Source organism: Mustela lutreola, chromosome 8 (genome assembly GCF_030435805.1).
Source record: "Mustela lutreola isolate mMusLut2 chromosome 8, mMusLut2.pri, whole genome shotgun sequence".
Classification (NCBI taxonomy): Eukaryota; Metazoa; Chordata; class Mammalia; order Carnivora; family Mustelidae; genus Mustela; species Mustela lutreola.
Genome location: NC_081297.1, coordinates 83867448 through 83886486, shown reverse-complemented (window position 1 = coordinate 83886486; position 19039 = coordinate 83867448). Strand labels below are relative to the sequence as shown.

General features: G+C 38.0%; 1 protein-coding gene across 3 annotated transcripts in view; it reads right to left on the bottom strand.

Annotated features, from left to right (window-relative positions):
* LOC131839874 (small ribosomal subunit protein mS35) overlaps nt 1–19039 on the bottom strand; it is a 64644-nt gene that overhangs the window by 12590 nt on the left and 33015 nt on the right. For 2 of the 3 annotated variants that reach the window (XM_059187598.1, XM_059187600.1), the window contains exon 8: nt 1598–7263. The exons of the other annotated variant lie outside the window; for it this stretch is intronic. In XM_059187598.1, the coding sequence (XP_059043581.1) occupies nt 6994–7263 (270 nt within the window). In that variant the 3' untranslated portion in view covers nt 1598–6993. Of the gene's footprint in view, nt 1–1597; nt 7264–19039 lie in introns of those variants that run through there. 3 annotated transcript variants of the gene reach the window in all.

Below are 19039 nucleotides of genomic sequence, written 5' to 3'. Positions count from 1 at the left end.
AAATATGATGTTCCTTGTATATATTGGCTCAATTAATATCTTAAAGGATGGGTAAAGATCCGATTAATGAAAAACAGTAGTTTAATTATTGCTAAAATTATAATGATCGTAACTGCTTTCTATCTGAGGCAGTTCTGTATTAATCTCACAGCTCTAAGATTTTGCCATTAGGTGTCAGTGCTACAGCCTATCTTCAGATCAGTTGCCTGGAGATACCCAAACTGCAAAGGCTAGAGGGTACAGTGCTCTGTGAGACACCAAGTATAAATTTGGAGCGGGGAGGTCTGTCTGAAAAACCACCCTCAGGTTTGGTAATACACTAGAATAATTCACAGAACTCAAGGAAAGCTGTTATACTCATGGTTATGGTTTATCACAGAGAAAGGATATGGATTAAAGTCAGCCAAGGAAAGAAGCACATAGAATGAAGTCACAGAGGGTTCCAAAGTTATAGTTTCTGGTGTCTGCCCCTAGAGGCAAGATATGTTACTTTTCCTGCACCAGTGTATGGTAATATGCCCAGAGTACTGCCAGCCAGGGAAACCTGCCCAAACTTTAGCAGTTCAAAGATTTTATAGAGGCTCTATTGCATGGGTATGACCGAGTGATTGCCTGGGTGGTTGATCTCAGCTGCCAAGTGGACTGATCCCAGGTGACTTAATGCCCCTTCCTCTAAATCATGTGGTTTTGCCGGCATGGCTAAGACTGTCAGTTGTGGCCAGCCCCACCCTAAAATCCATTGTGACTGGCTCTCACCCTAAACAAAGATATTCCTATGAGGTATGACATAGATTACCTCCTAGAAGCTGCAAGCAAAGGCCAGACCTCCCTTGGGCCAGGTCAGATTTTTTTATTACACAGCATTACCTCCTCTGTTTTATCGATTATTATAGTATTATTTCAAAAGATGGATGACCCTAACCTACCATCTCTTTACATGTTCCCAAAGGATTTCTCCTCAACCTCTATTTTCAAAATGTTCCCTTCTTCAATACTGTTTCTGCATCTGAAATTCCTTAAACTCCATGAATCTCTAAGAAATATAACATTTCAATACACTTAAAGTATGCTTTTAATTTTTAATTTTAATTTTAATTTATTTTTTAATTTTTATTTTTTTAATAAAAAATTTTTTACTTTTATTATTTATTTATTTTTATTTTTTTAAAAAAGGTTTTATTTATTTATTTGACAGAGAGAGATCACAGGCAGGCAGAGATACAGGCGGGGGGGTCGGGGGTTGGGGGAGCAGGCTCCCTGCCAAGCGGAGAGCCCAATTCAGGACTCAATCCCAGGACCCTGAGATCATGACCTGAGCCAAAGGCAGCGGCTTAACCCACTGAGCCACCCAAGCACCCTAATTTACTATTTCTATGCAGTGGGTTACAATGTATCTCTCTTTTTGCAGTCAAGGTCATCTTATCATACTTAATAACATACAGATTCTTGAACTTGCTAATACTAAATCATACCTTCATTTCATATAAATCCTTTGGGTAACTGTTTTCAAATTCTTTTTTGGCTTTCATTTATGTTCTCTAATTCTGTTAGGCAAAGTAAGTTTTGGACAAGTAACAAACTCATTAATTCCAAGTAATTAAACTCAATAGAAAATAAAATTCTATTTTAATTAACTTAACCACTTACAACTTTGGAAGTGGTAGACATAATAGATAAAAATACTGAATTGACAGTTAAATTGAATGGAATGTTTCATAGGACAAGTCTTACTTTGTCATTTACTCCAATTAATTTCAAGGTCTTACACCTCATCTCTTTTCTGAGCTGCAGAAACTCTAACTGGGGAATCTAAAGAGATGAATACCAGTTAACCTCCATTTCCACTTTTCTGCAAGCATTGGCTTGGAGAAGTGAGCCCCAGAAAACAGAAAGAAGGATGCTAAGCAGAGTTGAATTAACATAAAGTGAGCCCAAAAGAGAGGAATGGAGCAAACTTTTCAGATTAGAAAAATACTTCCAAGAACCTGTTTCTAATCAGAATTGGCATCTGTAGAAAAGGCATTGGGTGGACAGTAGTTATGTAAAAAAAAAAAGCACTGAACTATATACAGGGAAGTAGATTCTGGACTTAGCCTCCTAAATAACCAAAGTCATTACAGCTGGTCCTGACTTATTTTGACTCACGATTTTTTGAATTTATAATGGTGTGAAAGCAGTAACATACTGAGGAAACCATACTTCAGATTTTGAATTTTGATCTTTTCCCAGACTAGTGATATATGATGATACATTTTCATGATACTGGGCAGCAGCAGCCAAAGCTCCTATCCAGCCATGTGATCCTAAGGGTAAACAACCTGTATAATGACAACCACTTTGTACCCATAAAACCATTCTTTAACTTTCAGTACAGTATTCAATAGACTTCATGAGATATTTAACACTTAATTATAAAATAGGCTCTGTGATAGATGATTCTGGCCAACTGTACGCTAATGTTAAGTGTTCTGAGCACGTTTAAGGTAGGTTGAACTAAGCTATGATGCTTGGTAGGTTAGGTGTATTAAATATATTTTCATCTTAAGATGGATTTATTGGGACATAACCCCATCCTAAGTTGAGGAAGATCTGGATTTAAAAGCAACCAATAGGTGCTAATTTGTATAAAAAGAAATAGGAGATAAAATAACAACATATGTATATACATGAATATTAAAGTGATGGCAGAAATAAAATTAAAATACTTTCAAACCAGAAGGAATCACACAGGTCGTCTAATCAGTTCTACTGCCACGCCATACAAATAAGAAAACTGCTGAATAATCATTGCCATGATGCATTAGTATGAGAAAATATTTTAAATGTGATGTGGCTTCTAGAGTTAACATGGTGGAGTAGTAAGGACCCTATGTTAGTCTTATCCCTGGAATTCAGCTAGATAGTTATCAAATCACTCTGAACACTTGCATTTTCAACCAGAGATCTGATAAAAGAAATGCTGCAATGCTACAAAGAGAAAAGTGGCCACTTCTTAGAAATATTGTCGTCTTTACTCTCTCTTTCTTCTTTTCTTTTCTGGACATAATAACAAGATGGAGAAACTTAATAACAAAAGAAAGAAGAACAGGAGTTAATATGGATATAAGTAAGATGTCTGAACTAGAACTTGAAACAATGATTATAAAGATACAAGTTGGGCTTGAAAAAAGCATTCAAGATACTAAAGAATCCCTTACTGTAGAAATAAAAGAACTAAAATACAGTCATGCCAAAATTAAAAATGCTATTACTGAGATGCGGTAAAAAATGGAGGCTCTGAAAGTGACAATAAATAAGGCACAGGAGAGTCAGTAATATAGAAGACAAAATAATGGAAAATAAGTAAGCCGAAGAGACACAACTACTTAATCACGAAGGAAAGCTTCCAGAAATCGGTGATTCCATAAAGCAAAATAATATCCAGATAATAGGAGTCCCAGAAGATGAAGGGGAAGGAGGGAGGGCAGAATGTTTATTTGAACAAATTACAGCTGGGAACTTCCCTAATCTAGGGAAGGAAATAGGCATTTAATCCAGGAGGGACAGAGACATCCCCCCAAAATCAATAAAAAGATCGAGGTAATGACAAATGGTTCTCTAACCCCTTACTCTCAGTTTGGAGTTGTGTTTGGACATACAATAAAGAAGCTTGCAAATTTCAGATAAAGAGAAAAACCTGAAAGCAGCTTAGGACAAGAGGTCCATAACCTACAATGGTAGAAACATAAAGCTGACAGCGGACTTGCCCAGAGACCTGGAAGGCCAGTAAGGACTGGCATGATATATTCAGGGTACCAAATGAGAAAAATATGCAACCAAGAATACTTTTATCCAGCAAGGTTGTCATTCAGAATAGAAGGAGAGATAAAGAGTTTCCAGGTTAGACAAAAACTAAAGGAATTTTTGACCACTACACTAGCCCTGTAAGAAATATTAAAGGGGATCCTTTGAGGGAAGAGAACCCAAAAGTAACAAACAGCAGAAAGGAACAGTGACAATCTACAGAAACAGTGACTTGACTGAAAATACAACGGTATAACTTCGTACGTAATTACTTTGAATGTAAATGGACTAAATGTTCCAATCAAAAGACACATGATATCAGAGTGGATAAAAAACAAGACCCATTGATATGCTGTCTATAAGAGACTCATTTTAGACCCAAAGATACCTCCAAATTGAGCATGAGGGGGTGGAGAACCATTTATCATGCTAATGAATATCAAAAGAAAGCTGGAGTAGCCATCCTTACATCAAACTAGACTTTTTAAACCAAAGACTATAATAGGAGATGAAAAAGGACACAGTATCATAATAAAAGGGTCTACCCAACAAGAAGATCTAACAACTGTAAATATTTATGCCCCTAACTTGGGAGCAGCCAATTATACAAACCAATTAATAAAATTAAAGAAACACACTGATAATAATACAATCATAGTTGGAGACTTCAACACCCCACTCACTGCAATGGACAGATCATCTAAGCAGATGAAAAGGGAAACAAGGGCTTTGAATGACACACCAGACCAGATGGACTTAAGAGATATATTTAGAGCATTTCATCTTAAAGCAACAGAATACACATTCTTCTTGAGTGTACATGGAACATTCCCCTGAACAGATCACATACTGCATCAAAAATCAGGCCTCAACTGGTACAGAAAGACTGAGATCATACCATGCAAATTTTTAGACCACCATGCTTTAAAACCTGAACTCAATCACAAGAGAAAAATTGGAAGGAACACAAATACATGTTGGTTAAAGAGCACCTTATTAAAGAATCAATCAGGAAATTAGAGAAGAACTCAAAATATACACGGAAACAAATGTGAAAACAGGATAGTTCTGAACCTTTGGGATACAGCAAAGGTGGTCCTAAGAGGGAAGTATATAGTAACATAAGCCTTTCTCAAGAAATAAGAGAAGTAGGGTGCCTGGGTGGCTCAGTGGGTTAAACCCTCTGCCTTCGGCTTGGGTCATGATCACAGGGTCCTGGGATCGAGCCCCACATCAGGTTCTCTGCTCAGTGGGGAGTCTGCTTCCCCCTCTCTCTGCCTGCCTCTCTGCCTTCTTGTGATCTCACTCTCTCTCTCTGTCAAATAAATAAATAAAATCTTTAAAAAAAGAAAGAAAGAAAGAAAGAAACAAGAGAAGTCCCAAATACACAACCTAACCTTAGACCTAAAGGAGCTGGGAAAAGAGCAGCAAATAAAGCCAAAATCTACTACAAAGCTGTAATCAGCAACACAGCATGGTACTGGCACAAAAACAGACACATAGATCAATGGAACAGAACAGAGCAGATATGGACCCTCAACTCTATGGTCAACTAATCTTCAACAAAGCAGGAAAGAATGTCCAATGGAAAGAAGACAGTGTCTTCAACAAATGGTGCTGAAAAAATTAGACAGCCACATGCAGAAGAATGAAACCGGACCATTTCCTTACACCATCACAAAAACAGACTCAAAATGGATGAAAGACCTAAACATGAGATAGGAGTCTGTCAAAATCCTAGAAGAAAATATAGGCAGCAACCTTACCTCAGCTGCAACAACTTCTTGCTAGATATGTCTCCAAAGACAAGGGAAACAAAAGCAAAAATGTACTATTGAGACTTCATCAAGATAAAAAGCTTTTGCACAGCAAATAGCTGACAAAATTAAAAGGCAACCTATGGAATGGGAGAATATATTTGCAAATGGCTTATCAGATAAAGGGCCAGTATCTGGGGCACCTGGGTGGCTCGGTGGGTTAAAGCCTCTGCCTTCGGCTCAGGTCATGATCTCAGGGTCCTGGGATCGAGCCCCGCATCGGGCTCTCTGCTCAGCGGGGAGCCTGCTTTCCCCTTTCTCTCTGCCTGCCTCTCTGCCTACTTGTGATCTCTGTCTGTCAAGTAAATAAAATTAAAAAAAAAAAAAGGGGGCCAGTATCCAAAATCTATAAAGAAACTTATTAAAGTCAACACCCAAAAATCAAAAAATCCAGTCAAGAAATGGGCAGAAGACGCCAACAGACTTTACCCCAAAGAAAACATACAAATGGCTTGCAGACACAGCATGAGGGAAATACAAATCAAAACCATAATGAGAAACCATCTCACACCAGTCAAAATGGCTAAAATTAACAAGTCAGGAACAACAGATGTTGGTGAAGATGTGGAGAAAGGGGAACCCTCTTACACTGTTAGTAGGAATGCAAACTGGTGAGCCGCTCTGGAAAACAGTTTGGAGGTTCCTCAGAAAGTTGAAAACAGAGCTACCCTATGAACCAGCAACTGCATTACTGGGTATTTACCCCAAAGATACAAATGCAGTGATCCAAAGGGGCATCTCACCCCAATGTTTAGAGTAGCAACGTCCACCACAGCCAAAATATGGAAAGCGTCCACATGTCCACTGACAGATGAATGGATAAAGATGAGGTATATATACACAGTAGTATTTTTATTCAGAAAGAATTAAATCTTATCATTTTCAACAATGTGGATAGAATTAGAGTATTATGCTAAGCAAAATAAGTAAGTCAGAGAAAGACAAATACCTTATGATTTCATTCATATGTGGAATTTAAGAAATAAAAGAGATGAACACAGGAGAAGGTAAGGAAAAATAAAATAAGATGAAAATTGACAGGAAGGCAAAATGTAAGAGACATTGAACTCTAGGAAACACACTGAGGGTTGCTGTAGGGGAGGTGGGTGGGGTGATGAGGTAACTGGGGGATGGGTATTAAAAAGGGAAACTGATGGAATGAGCACTGGGTATGTTATATGCAACTGATGAATCACTAAACTAATAATAATCACTAAGCCTCTGAAACTAATAAAAAAAATCTGAAATGTGTAAAAACGGTTTTTTTTTTTTAGCATTTTCAAATTTATATAAAGTGAGATAATTATAAAATTATATCATGGAGATTTTAAATCAAGGAGATTTTTAAAAATCATAAAATAAAAATTAAATCAAGGAGATTTTTCTAAATAAATCACATTAGATTTAATAGTTTCTTCACTGATTCTTTGTACTGAGAAAGGGTATTTTCATTGTCCCCTTCATTCTTAAGACTAACTACAGACTTTTTGTACTCTTCAACTTCTTTCGTAGCAAGGAGCTCTTCTTTATTTACATCCAGATTTTTCTCAGCAGCTTTGATTTGGAGAAGTGTTTCCAGAATATTTTTTTCAGAGGAGCTATTGTTCCATACATACTCTTCCATGTCTGCTTCAGTCTTATCTTTCTCCCATTCTTCAGTTTTCTGAAAGGAAAAAAATGAGTTCTGAAATCTGAGAAATACGATCCAAAAACAAAGTTTTGTTTTTGTTTTAGGGAAAGAGAATCTGCAAAATGTGGAGTCCCTATGGATACTTTGTATGTGAACTTCGACTTCCCTCCCTTACAGCACTGCTATCCACCTGCGCCAACTGTTTCAGGACCCCACACTCTATGATGTGACTACTACATTACCACTCACTAACTCTACAGAATTTATCTGGCTTGCAAATTCCACTCACAAAGCAACACTATTTCCCAAAAGAGACAGAAAACTCATTTTTTGCAGCTTTCTAATCCCTAAACTCTTAACACATCAACACTTCACATTTCTGAGGTTAATAATAAAGAGTTGAGAAAAGACTGTATTTATCTTTGTAACATGCCTGTGGGGATGACAAGGAATACCAATCATTACAATAAAATAAAAAATATAAAATACATGTGTAATACATGATTTTTAGTCCTAATGACTTCATATATTCTGGAATTTTATTTTGTTATTATCTTTATTTTCTATTCCTCTAAGGGAAACAATTTTTGTTACTACTTGTTTTCTCTTTTCTTCTTTCTTTTTCTTTTTTTTTTTTAAAGATTTTATTTATTTATTTGACAGAGAGAGACACAGTGAGAGAGGGGAAGCAGGGGGGAGCGGGTGAGGGAAAAGCAGGCTTCCCTTGGAGCAGGGAGCCCGATACAGGGTTCAATCCCAGGACTCTGGGATCATGACCTGAGCTGAAGGCAGAGGCTTAACAACTGAACCACCCAGGCTCCCCACTAACATGTTTTTTCTTACAAAAGTTACTACTATGCTATCTTAGGGAACACTGTTAGGTTTTATAGTAATATAATTCAGATTCGTGATTTAGATGAAGATGTAACATTCTGTGAAAAATCAAGGAACGCAGCTGATAAATAATAAGCCCTGGTTCAATGAAGTGCTGAATGCCAGCCACATTCTTTTCAAACTAACATATTCTAACATAATATAACATATTAACAATATTTATTTCCAAAATAACATATTCTGAGCTATATACTATTATAGAATCATCCAATATTTTTTTTTTTTTTTTTTTTAAAGATTTCATTTATTTATTTGACAGAGAGAGATCACAAGTAGGCAGAGAGGCAGGCAGAGAGAGAGAGGAGGAAACAGGCTCCCTGCTGAGCAGAGAGCCCGATGTGGGACCCGATCCCAGGACCCCGAGATCATGACCCGAGCCGAAGGCAGCGGCTTAACCCACTGAGCCACCCAGGCGCCCCAGAATCATCCAATATTCTTAAAGCTTTTGAAGGTGGTAAACCCCGCAAATTAGAACATTTCTGAAGTATTAAAAGAAAGATTTGTAAGGCTGTCAAAATTATTTTATCTCTGAAAACTCCTCTTGAAAAAGACCCCAACTTGAGCAGACAGAGCTCCAAGTCTGTTCAGAATTAAGTGAGTACCAAGGAGTCGGTTTCCACTTCTGCCTCCCTCCTGTCCCCAACCTCACTATTCGAGTCCATGAAAAAAGAAGAAGCACAAGAGGGGTGCCTGGGTGGCTCAGTGGGTTAAAGCCTCTGCCTTCCGCTCAGGTCATGATCCCAGGGTCCTGGGGCATTAGGCTCTCTGCTCAGCAGGGAGCCTGCTTCCTCCTCTCTCTCTCTCTGTTTGCCTCTCTGCCTACTTGTGATCTCTGTCTATCAAATAAATAAAAGTTTTAAAAAATCTTAAGAAACAAAAAAGGAAAAGAGAAAAAGCACAGGAAATGCATCCCTCAAAAGGTAAAGAGGAGCCCCACCAACTGCAAATAGGCCCCTGGATATGCCATGGACTCAGCTAACCCCATTTGGGTTAACTGAAGGCAAGGAAAGAGTCTCCTCCACAAAGAACCACAAGAAAAAGAAATCCTGTTTATATCCTTCAAACTAAATAACCTTTCCTTCAAGATAAACCAATAGGATGTGGAGTGTCTCCCTGACCCTCAAATTCCTTAGCCAAAGGGGCTATACTCACAACTCCCTATATACTGTTTGCCCCACCTCCCTATCCTGAATTTATAGCTGAGGAAAACATCTCAACTAACATTCTAGAAACATATTATCTGGTTGAGAATTAACTCTACACTCCTTTTTTAATCTGGCTGTGATTCACCCCATAGGCTTGGCAAAGGGGCGGGGTGGGTGAATAATGTGAAACAACTTCTTGTATCCTGTGCATACAAGCCTGTTGCAAATAACTTCTAACAGCCAAACTCTGAATTTTACATTAAAAAGAAAACTGACAAAATCATCCTACCCTACCTACGTTTTACTGTAATATTTGGGGAAAAAATAAATGTCAGACCCTTAAAAAAAACAAATGCCCTCGGGGCACCTGGGTGGCTCAGTGGGTTAAGCCGCTGCCTTCGGCTCAGGTCATGATCTCAGGGTCCTGGAATCAAGTCCCGCATTGGGCTCTCTGCTCAGCGGGGAGCCTGCTTCCTCCTCTCTCTCTCTGCCTGCCTCTCTGTCTACTTGTGATTTCTCTCTGTCAAATAAATAAATAAAATCTAAAAAAAACAAAAAACAAAAAACAACAAATGCCCTAAATTAAATGTTTCTTTGGTCCTATCTACTCGTAGAAGTGCTTTAAATGATGAAACAGTGTCATAGTTTCTTCATAATTCTAACTTACAAATGAGTATCCTTAAGATTCCAACAAATACATTATATAAAGCACTATGTAAAACAGTCAATCTACCTCTTTTTAAAAAAAAATTCTAATCTACTTCATTCTTGACTGCTAGAAGACAATTAAGAGATGAACAATTTAAAAAATTATAACTTTCACCTAGTTTTATGTGGATTTTTTCACCTATTCTGAAATAGATACTTAAAGAGGTAACAAAAGTGGGGCGCCTGGGTGGCTCAGTGGATTAAGCCACTGCCTTCGGCTCGGGTCATGATCTCAGGGTCCTGGGATCGAGTCCCGCATCGGGCTCTCTGTTCAGCAGGGAGCCTGCTTCCTCCTCTCTCTCTCTGCCTACTTGTAATCTCTCTCTGTCAAATAAATAAATAAAATCTTTAAAAAAAAAAAAAAAAAAAAGAGGTAACAAAAGTAAATTCACTGTAATCTTCATCATTTCATTTATCTTCCGCTTATGTTTGGTGTACACAATTCTAGGCTGCTTTGTCAAAGTGTTACAGTGTGCCATGCTATTGATTCCCTCGGCCCTCAGGTGGCCAGGAGACCCTGGAGCAGCGGTGCACAAGCACCCTCTTCCTTCACTGATCTCAGGAAAGACTTTTCTCTGTGCAGCGACACAAAAAAGGTTAGGAAATACTGCACTAAGGGATAACAAACACTTACAGGAGAAAATCATACTGTGTTAAATAGCCAGTGGTAAGTAGTAGTTTCCTACTAATCCTACACAGACACAAAGCAGTGTTGGGCTTCAGCTGCAAGCTAAACAAAACTCATGTTTTCAACAATTCTAATAACTTTAGGATCCAAACTCTGCACAGTTGAATATAAATTCCAAGATAATGATAGTAACAATACCAATAAATTAAATACTTATATGCCACGGACCTTAAATGCTTACATACATTAATTATTTCATCTAATTCTTATTAAAACCTACTGGGTTTGATGTTAACATCTCTACAGAAAGAAAATAAAGTAATATGGAAGTTAAATAGGGGCCATAGCCACCTGGGAGTGTTTCTGATTTCAGAATTTTTTACATATTAGAAAATTAATACAGTGCATAAACCATATATTTTGTTAACATTTCCAGAGAAGATCAACCACAGGACACCCTAAATCAAATACATCACCATTTTTGCAGCAACGTGTATGCAGTCACACTAAATGGGATAAACAAAGGCTATAAATGTTTTTCATCCATTCAAGTCTCATTTTGCCACCAAATAAGTTATGAAAAAACTAGCAATTTCCAAAGCTTTGGGGGTTACAGAGTTAGGGTGTGTGTGTGTGTGATTTGCTCAGGATCGCACAGGGAGGTGGTATGACACAATATTTAATATGGGCTTTGGTGTTTTACGGAACTCAGTTTACATCCTAGCTTCATCACTTACTACTGTGACAGACTTGTGTTACAGAAGAAGTGATTCCAAGGGCTGTTCTGTGAATTAAAAGAGGTAAGGAATAAAAATAAAATAAAATAGGTAAGGAATATCCATGCACTTAGAGCAACCAGCTCAGAGTAAACACTAAATAAATGCTTGCTACGAATAAAACATAGCTTATGAAGATGAATGAAAGAGAGTGGGATTCAAATCCTTGTTAGCCTACCTACAAAATGTGTTTCTATGTCAAGGGCATCACTACCCCCCCATCAAACAATAAATAGAAACTTTCAGTGTAAATATAAACACAAACCAAATTGTTCGAATGTTCTGCAATTATTCCCACTCACAAAATTGTATCATTATTTTTATAATGTTTAGATAAAATAGTTAAAGAAACAAGAGGTCTTTATTTCTTATCCCTGATATAAAGGTAATGTTTTTCGTGATTCTTGTAACTTCATGTCTTCTTGATAAATGCTATCACTGATTAAATTTTCCCAATTAATTGCCTATTCTTACTAAGTTATCTCCAGTTTTCCTGCAGTCTCCTTTGGATATAGGCATTTTATGTCTAATCAGATGTAGATTAGAAAACACAGACACACACACACGCACACAAAATAGCATTCTTGTCAAGAAAAAGAAATTTACTTTTTTGAAGTCCTGAGTTAAATGGAAGAAAATATCTTTACAGCATCTTTAGAATGTCTCTGTTTTTCAAGCAGGAAAAGTAAAAGCTAATTATTATCAATATATTTACTTTTAGAGGGAAATCTTTACTACTCATTAATGTATAAGCCTTCACAGATGAGTAACAACCAAATAGAGCTTGTCAGTGAAGAGAGAACAGAACTAACTAAAAGAGATGCTGTTCTATAAATGATATATTAGGAAGCTATTCTAAAACATCTTAATCTTTGTCAATGATATAAAGGCAGTAATACTGTCCATACTACTTGTCACGTTAGAATATTTTTCATTTCTAAGAGGTATAAATATAAAATCCTTGGGGCACCTGGGTGACTCAGTCAGTTAAACGCCCAACTCTTGATTTCAACTCAGGTGATGATCTTAGGGTCCTGAGATGGAGCCCCCAGTAGGGCTTCCTCCTCAGCAGGGAGTCTACTTGGGAATCCCTCTCTTTCTGCCCCTCCCCCACTCTCACTCTTTCTCTAAAATAAATTTTAAAATCTTAAAAAAAAAAAAAAAAGATATCAGAGTTACAGAATCAGTGATGACTAGACGAATGTGAATTCCAGGCTGCAAGGATGTGAGAAGGATCCTTCTGAAAATCCTTAAACATTTTCTTTCCTGAGGGCATTTTCCAATTCTGTACAAGACTGGCACTTGGCAAATGCAGGATTCTTCTTGGGTATAGAGGAATACGTGAAATTTGAGCTGTTACACAGGGCTCTATAAAACAGACTGGAACTGAAGAATCCCAAACATGACTGGTTTTAGTTCTGGGGTTACTTATGGAGAAGTTAGGAAATCATAATCACACCTCTAAAAAGCAAAGTAAAATCCCCCATAATCTCAGAATGTTTAGGAGACAAAGTCGCACTAGAAGGAAGAAGTGTGTTTTAAATGCACAACCAATCACCCTTTTTTTTTTTTTTTAAGATTTTATTTATTTATTTGACAGAGATCACAAGTAGGCAGAGAGGCAGGCAGAGAGAGAGAAGGGGAAACAGACTCCCTGCCAAGCAGACAGCCCGATGTGGGACTTGATCACAGGACCCTGAGATCATGACCTGAGCTGAAGGCAGAGGCTTAACCCTCTGAGCCACCCAGGCACCCCCTACCCCAATCACCCTTTTAAAACATCTACCAGATTCTGTTTCAAGGTTAGAGGTTACCAAGCTAAGCTCAAAACTTCTGAAAAGTACAAATGACTCTACAGCAGATATAGAAGTTGATTAACCAAGTTCCCAATCAAAAGCCTTGATGGCTATGCCTAAGGAAGAGCTGGATAGGATTAATAACAGTCTAGATAGAGCAGAAGTCAGAATTAATGAATGCCAAAACAGACCAACACAAAACTACATTGCTATACATATCAGATCTGTACTATGGGATTATAACTATGAGATTCTGAAATCTTTTTATATTTTATGATATAACTCCAAGATTCCCAATGATTCTACTTAACAAGTTCCAACAAATCTTTGGAGGATAACTCTTAACATATTTCTTATAGACTGAATGCTTGGGTCTCCGCCCCCCCATGCCCACCCTCAATTCTTGTTGGAATGGAACTCCCAAATGGTGGCATTGGAGGTGGAGTCTTTGGGAGATGCATAGGTCATGAGGTGGAGCCCTCATGAATGAGATTAACACCCTTGTGAAAGAGCTTCCAGAGAAAACCCTTGCCCCTTCTGCCATGTGAGGAGACAGCAAAACGACAGCTGTTTATGAAACAGGAAGTGAGCCCTCACTAGACACCCGACCTGCCAATGCTTTGATCTTAGATATCTCAAACTTCAAAAAAACAAGAAACAAATTTCTTTTGTTTATAAACAGACCAGTCTGTGGTACTGTGTTATAGCAACCTAAATGGAATAAGACAATGTCTTATACAAATAAAAATCAAAACTTATTTTTTAAGTTTGCAATAACAAATTTTGGGAAATTTAGTCTGGATCAATTTTCTTAAATAAGTTTATTTATTTATTTATTATTTTTAAAAAGATTTTATTTATTTATTTGACAGATCACAAGCAGGCAGAGAGGCAGACAGAGAGAGAGGAGGAAGCAGGCTCCCCGCTGAGCAGAGAGCCCGATGCGGGGCTCGATCCCAGGACTCTGGGATCATGACCTGAGCCGAAGGCAGAGGCTTTAACCCACTGAGCCACCCAGGCGCCCCAAATAAGTTTATTTAAAAGCCTATAATGTTCACCATCTAAAACATAATTTTTCCATAACTTCAAACTTAAAGAACTAATAGTGTTAAATTTCACAAAAATAATCTGATACCATAGACTTCCTGATGGAAGAGCACAATACTAATTATACAGTAGTTTTTAAAATGTCAAAATAGAATCTGATGAAGCTCTAGATACAACTATCAACTTAAAAAATTATAGTATGGTGATACAATCAGCAGAATTCAAATGATGGGAAAGCCCACAGCAAACAAGAGCCCAAGATTTCTTCAACAAATAAATTGCAAGGAAAGAGCTCAACAGACAAAACTCCCTTTCGGTCTGTGACTGCTCCTGCATACTCTTTCACAAAACATTTCCTGAGAACCCACCATGTGCTAGGCAGTACGGGGAGAAGCAGGATGTCTCTAGGTACTCTGGCTAAAAATGAATGTTTTCATATCCAAGTATTTTAGAAAAAGGGTACCTATGCTTGTTCGTATTAGGCATCTGCTGATGAAATAAAAAACAGAAAAAAAAATCCTCATTATTCAAATACAATAATAATGTAGTGGAACAAAATCCAATTTTTTAAAAAAGATTTTATTTATTTATTTGACAGACAGAGATCACAGGTAGGCAGAGGCAGGCAGAGAGAGAAGCAGGTCCCCGCCGAGCAAGGAGCCTGTTGCAGGGCTTGATCCCAGGACCCTGAGATCATGACCTAAGCCGAAGGCAGAGGTTTTAACCCACTGAGCCACCCAGGCGCCCCCAAAATCCAATTTATAAGCTAATTCTTTTCTTTTCTTTTTTTCCTAATTCTTTCTTTCTTTTTTTAGAGAGAAAGGGCACATGCTAGCAGGGGGAGGAGCAGAGGAAGAGGGACAAGCCAACTTAGTGCTGTGCACAGAGCCCAACTGGGGGCTTGATCCTATGACCCTGAAATCATGACCTGAGCCAAAAATCAAGAGTCCAACACTCAATTGACTGAACCACCCAGGCACCTCTAAGTTAATCATTTTCTATGAGGCTAAATACATTTTGTTTTTGTGATTTAAAGGAGTCTATTACAGAAAATTTCAAACACATACAAAAGAGATAGCACTATATAAACTCTCACGTACTCATCAACCAGTCTCTCTCCACCGCACCCCCAAATATTTTGTTTATTTATTTGAAAGACAGCAAGAGAAAGAGCAAAAGAGTTAGAGAGCATGAGTGGGGTAAGGGGCAGGGAGAGAAGCAGACTCCTGGCTGAGCAGGGAACCCAATGCAGGGCTTGATCCCAGGACTCGGGGATGATGACCTGAGCTGAAGGGAGATGCTTAACCAACTGAGCCACCCAGGCACCCCAAGAGTTTCTTTTTCTTTTCTTTTCTTTTTTTTTTTAAAAGATTTTATTTATTTATTTGACAGAGAGAGATCACAAGTAGGCAGAGAGGCAGGCAGAGAGAGAGAAGAGGAGGAAGCAGACTCCCTGCTGAGCAGAGAGCCCGATGCGGGACTCGATCCCAGGACCCTGAGATCATGACCTGAGCCGAAGGCAGCGGCTTAACCCACTGAGCCACCCAGGCGCCCCCAAGAGTTTCTTCTTTTGAAGTGTAGCTGCAATATATTAATTTTAAAGTATAAATAATATCATCTTCAAATTACTGGGTGGCAATTAAAAATATCACTAAGCTTAAATTGATCACCATTTAGGCAGAGTTTGATTAACCTATAGACTCCTATTTTAATACTTCAACCACTAAACATTTATAATTTTAGCATTTAATTTGTATGAGTGTGTATATAATACATATACACATATCTGGGCTCTCTTTTTTCTTCCCTGCCTACAACGAGAGAACCGGCTCTGACTACAACCCTAGAGGAAGCAACCTTTCATTCTACAGATCTGTTCTCCTTTCTACAAAGCCTCAATTATTCATTTGCTCAATAAATCTTTATTGCACAACTACCCTGCCAGGCACACACTGTGCTGTCCTGCAATTGCCAGTCTAGTAGGAAACCTGGAGTTGAGTAGGAGCCAATCAAATGGAAGACTGCAATCCCAGCAGAGAAAAGAGCATCCAGAAAGACCTGGAGATAGCAAAGACCTCAGTATAATCACGGAACTGAATGGAGGCCAAGGTGAGGAAAGCAGCATGGGATGAATATAGCTATTAGAATACTTACTTTAGAATACTTACTATGTATGTCAGCACCATACATACAATAATTCACTTAACTTCCACAACAACCCTATGAGGTAGTACTATTACTATCTGCTTTATAGACCAAAAACTGAAGCCCAGACCCATTAAATAATTTGCTAAATCATACTGCTTTTTAGTGGCAGAACAACATATTCCAAGGAACACAGATACACTGTAAAAAAGAATATAAAGAACAAAAGAATAATTTAATTGCATCTATCACCTTTTTGTCCTCTTGTAAGCATAAATTCAATACACAGAAAAACACTGCATTCCATGCATTGGTCAGTGTATTCTGATGTAACAGAAGGCAAAGAAATAGCTGTTCCACTGAACACACAAAGTTGTCACCTTTTACCATCTTATTTACAGCTCCCTTTGCCTAGAACATGAATCACAGTAATATTCCACTTCTCATGATTATAAGTAAGGCATTGTGCTACATGAGGAAAAAACAGTTTAAGCATTAGAAGAAAATTCAAGTTATTTGAAAATCATAAAAAATAAGAAGAGGTAAATATCCATAGTGGATTTTTAAAAAAAAGAAAGATTACTGCCAATTCTTTCAGTTACCATGGCCAAATGTTTAACTGAGTATGTCAAGGAACTCAATTTAATTCAGATTGTTTTTTTTTTTTTAAAGATTTTATTTATTTATTTGACAGAGAGAAATCACAAGTAGTTGGAGAGGCAGGCAGAGAGAGAGAGAGAGAGGGAAGCAGGCTCCCCGCTGAGCAGAGAGCCCGATGTGGGACTCGATCCCAGGACCCTGAGATCATGACCTGAGCTGAAGGCAGCGGCTTAATCCACTGAGCCACCCAGGCGCCCCCAGATTGGTTTTTTAAAAATTTACTGAATGCTATTTTGTCAGACATTGTACTCGGGGTTGGGAATGCAACAATAAATGAAAGATACGTCCTTCTCCTCAGTAATCTCACAGTCTAACAGGGTCAGTCAGACAATTACCATAGAAGCAATAAGAATAATGCTAACAGGAGGAGGAGGAAAGGATACACTGATAACTTCTAGGACGGGCTACATCTGAAGTGTATTAAAAGATTCATATGAATCGGCAAGGCTGATCAATTTGAAAAAGGGATCATAAGCAGAAAGAACAGCATATGTAAAGTTATAAAAGAACACATTATGTTCATTACGGCTGAGATACAGAATACATAGCTTATATTTCCTGAGAACTGGTAATGAGGTGGCAAACTGTTGTGAACAGACAGGCTATGTAGGTTAGATTTTATCCTGGGTAATAGGGAACCACTCACTGAAGGACTTTATAAAGCAATATGACACAATAGATTTGCTTTTTAGAAACAATTACTTTAACAGAAATCCAGAAGATAGACGGGATGGGAAAATCAATAAGGCTATTATAGTTAAAAGATGATGAAGACTCAGGGTGGTAGCAGTAGGCAACAGGAAGAGAAAATATTTTTAAAGGATGTAATATGATGTTTTCCCTGACAGCAAAGAGAAGTGTCACCTTAATTGTGCCATCATCCAAGAATACAGAACAGCTGCCTATTGCCTAACACATCAAGTCAAAAAAGTCTGTATCATGGACAAATTTTTTTGCCCTTCTTCTTTTTTTTTAATGATCTTATTTATTTATTTGAGAGAGAGAGCAAGTAAGAGAGAGCATGAGAGGGTAGATGGTAGGGTAGATGGTCAGAGGGAGAAGCGGACTCCCTGTGGAGCTGGGACTCCAGGATCATGACCTGAGCTGAAGGCAGTCACTCAACTAACTGATACTAGACACATATACAAAACCATCTTAAAAGAGATATACCAGCCTTCTGTGTAGTTTCTTTATTAAGAAGATTCAAAGATTGGGGAAATTATTCACAATCAGAACTTATATCAGACTCCTCTGTGGAGACTTTAAAATGAAACCTTCCTGAGTTTCACCACTAGAGATGTTAATTATGTAGAGTTCACGGATCCGTAATTTAAAAAAAGCTTCCCAGGTGAGTCTAATGCAACCCCTACCTGAAAACAGGTTAGGGGATAAATTTTCTTTCTTTTTTCTTTTTTTTAAAAAGATTTTATTTATTTGAGAGAAAGAGCACAAGCAGGGGGAGAGGCCAAGGGAGAGGGAAAAGTAGGCTCCCCCCTGAGCAGGGCGCCTAATAGAGGGCTTTCCATCCCAGGACACTGGGATCATGACCTGAGCTGAAGCCAGAAGCTTAACCAACTGAGCCACCCAGGTGCCCTGGAAATAAATTTTCAACTGTCAATTGTTCAGTTTGAGAACATAGTAAGCTAGCAGCTAAAGTGCAGATTTGATTTCATCTCTTATTTAATAATCTGTTTTAATGGAAGTCAAAGTTGAATAACACTAAATATGATACCATGGGAAGAATATGAACTTTGAAGCTGCAGTTCAAGTCTCGAGTCCCTCAGCCAACAAACTCTGTAAACTTGAGAAAAACTATGTATCTCTCTAAATCTTGATTTCTCAATTTATATCATGAAGAGGTTGTAACAGATAAATCTGATTCCCGATCTTCAAAGTCAGTACTAATTTAAAATGGATGGACACACTAAACACTATTGTGTTCAGAAAAAAGACACCATTTTAAAGCACTTTTTAAAAATGGAGTTCCTCAGAGCACCTGGGCAGCTCAAT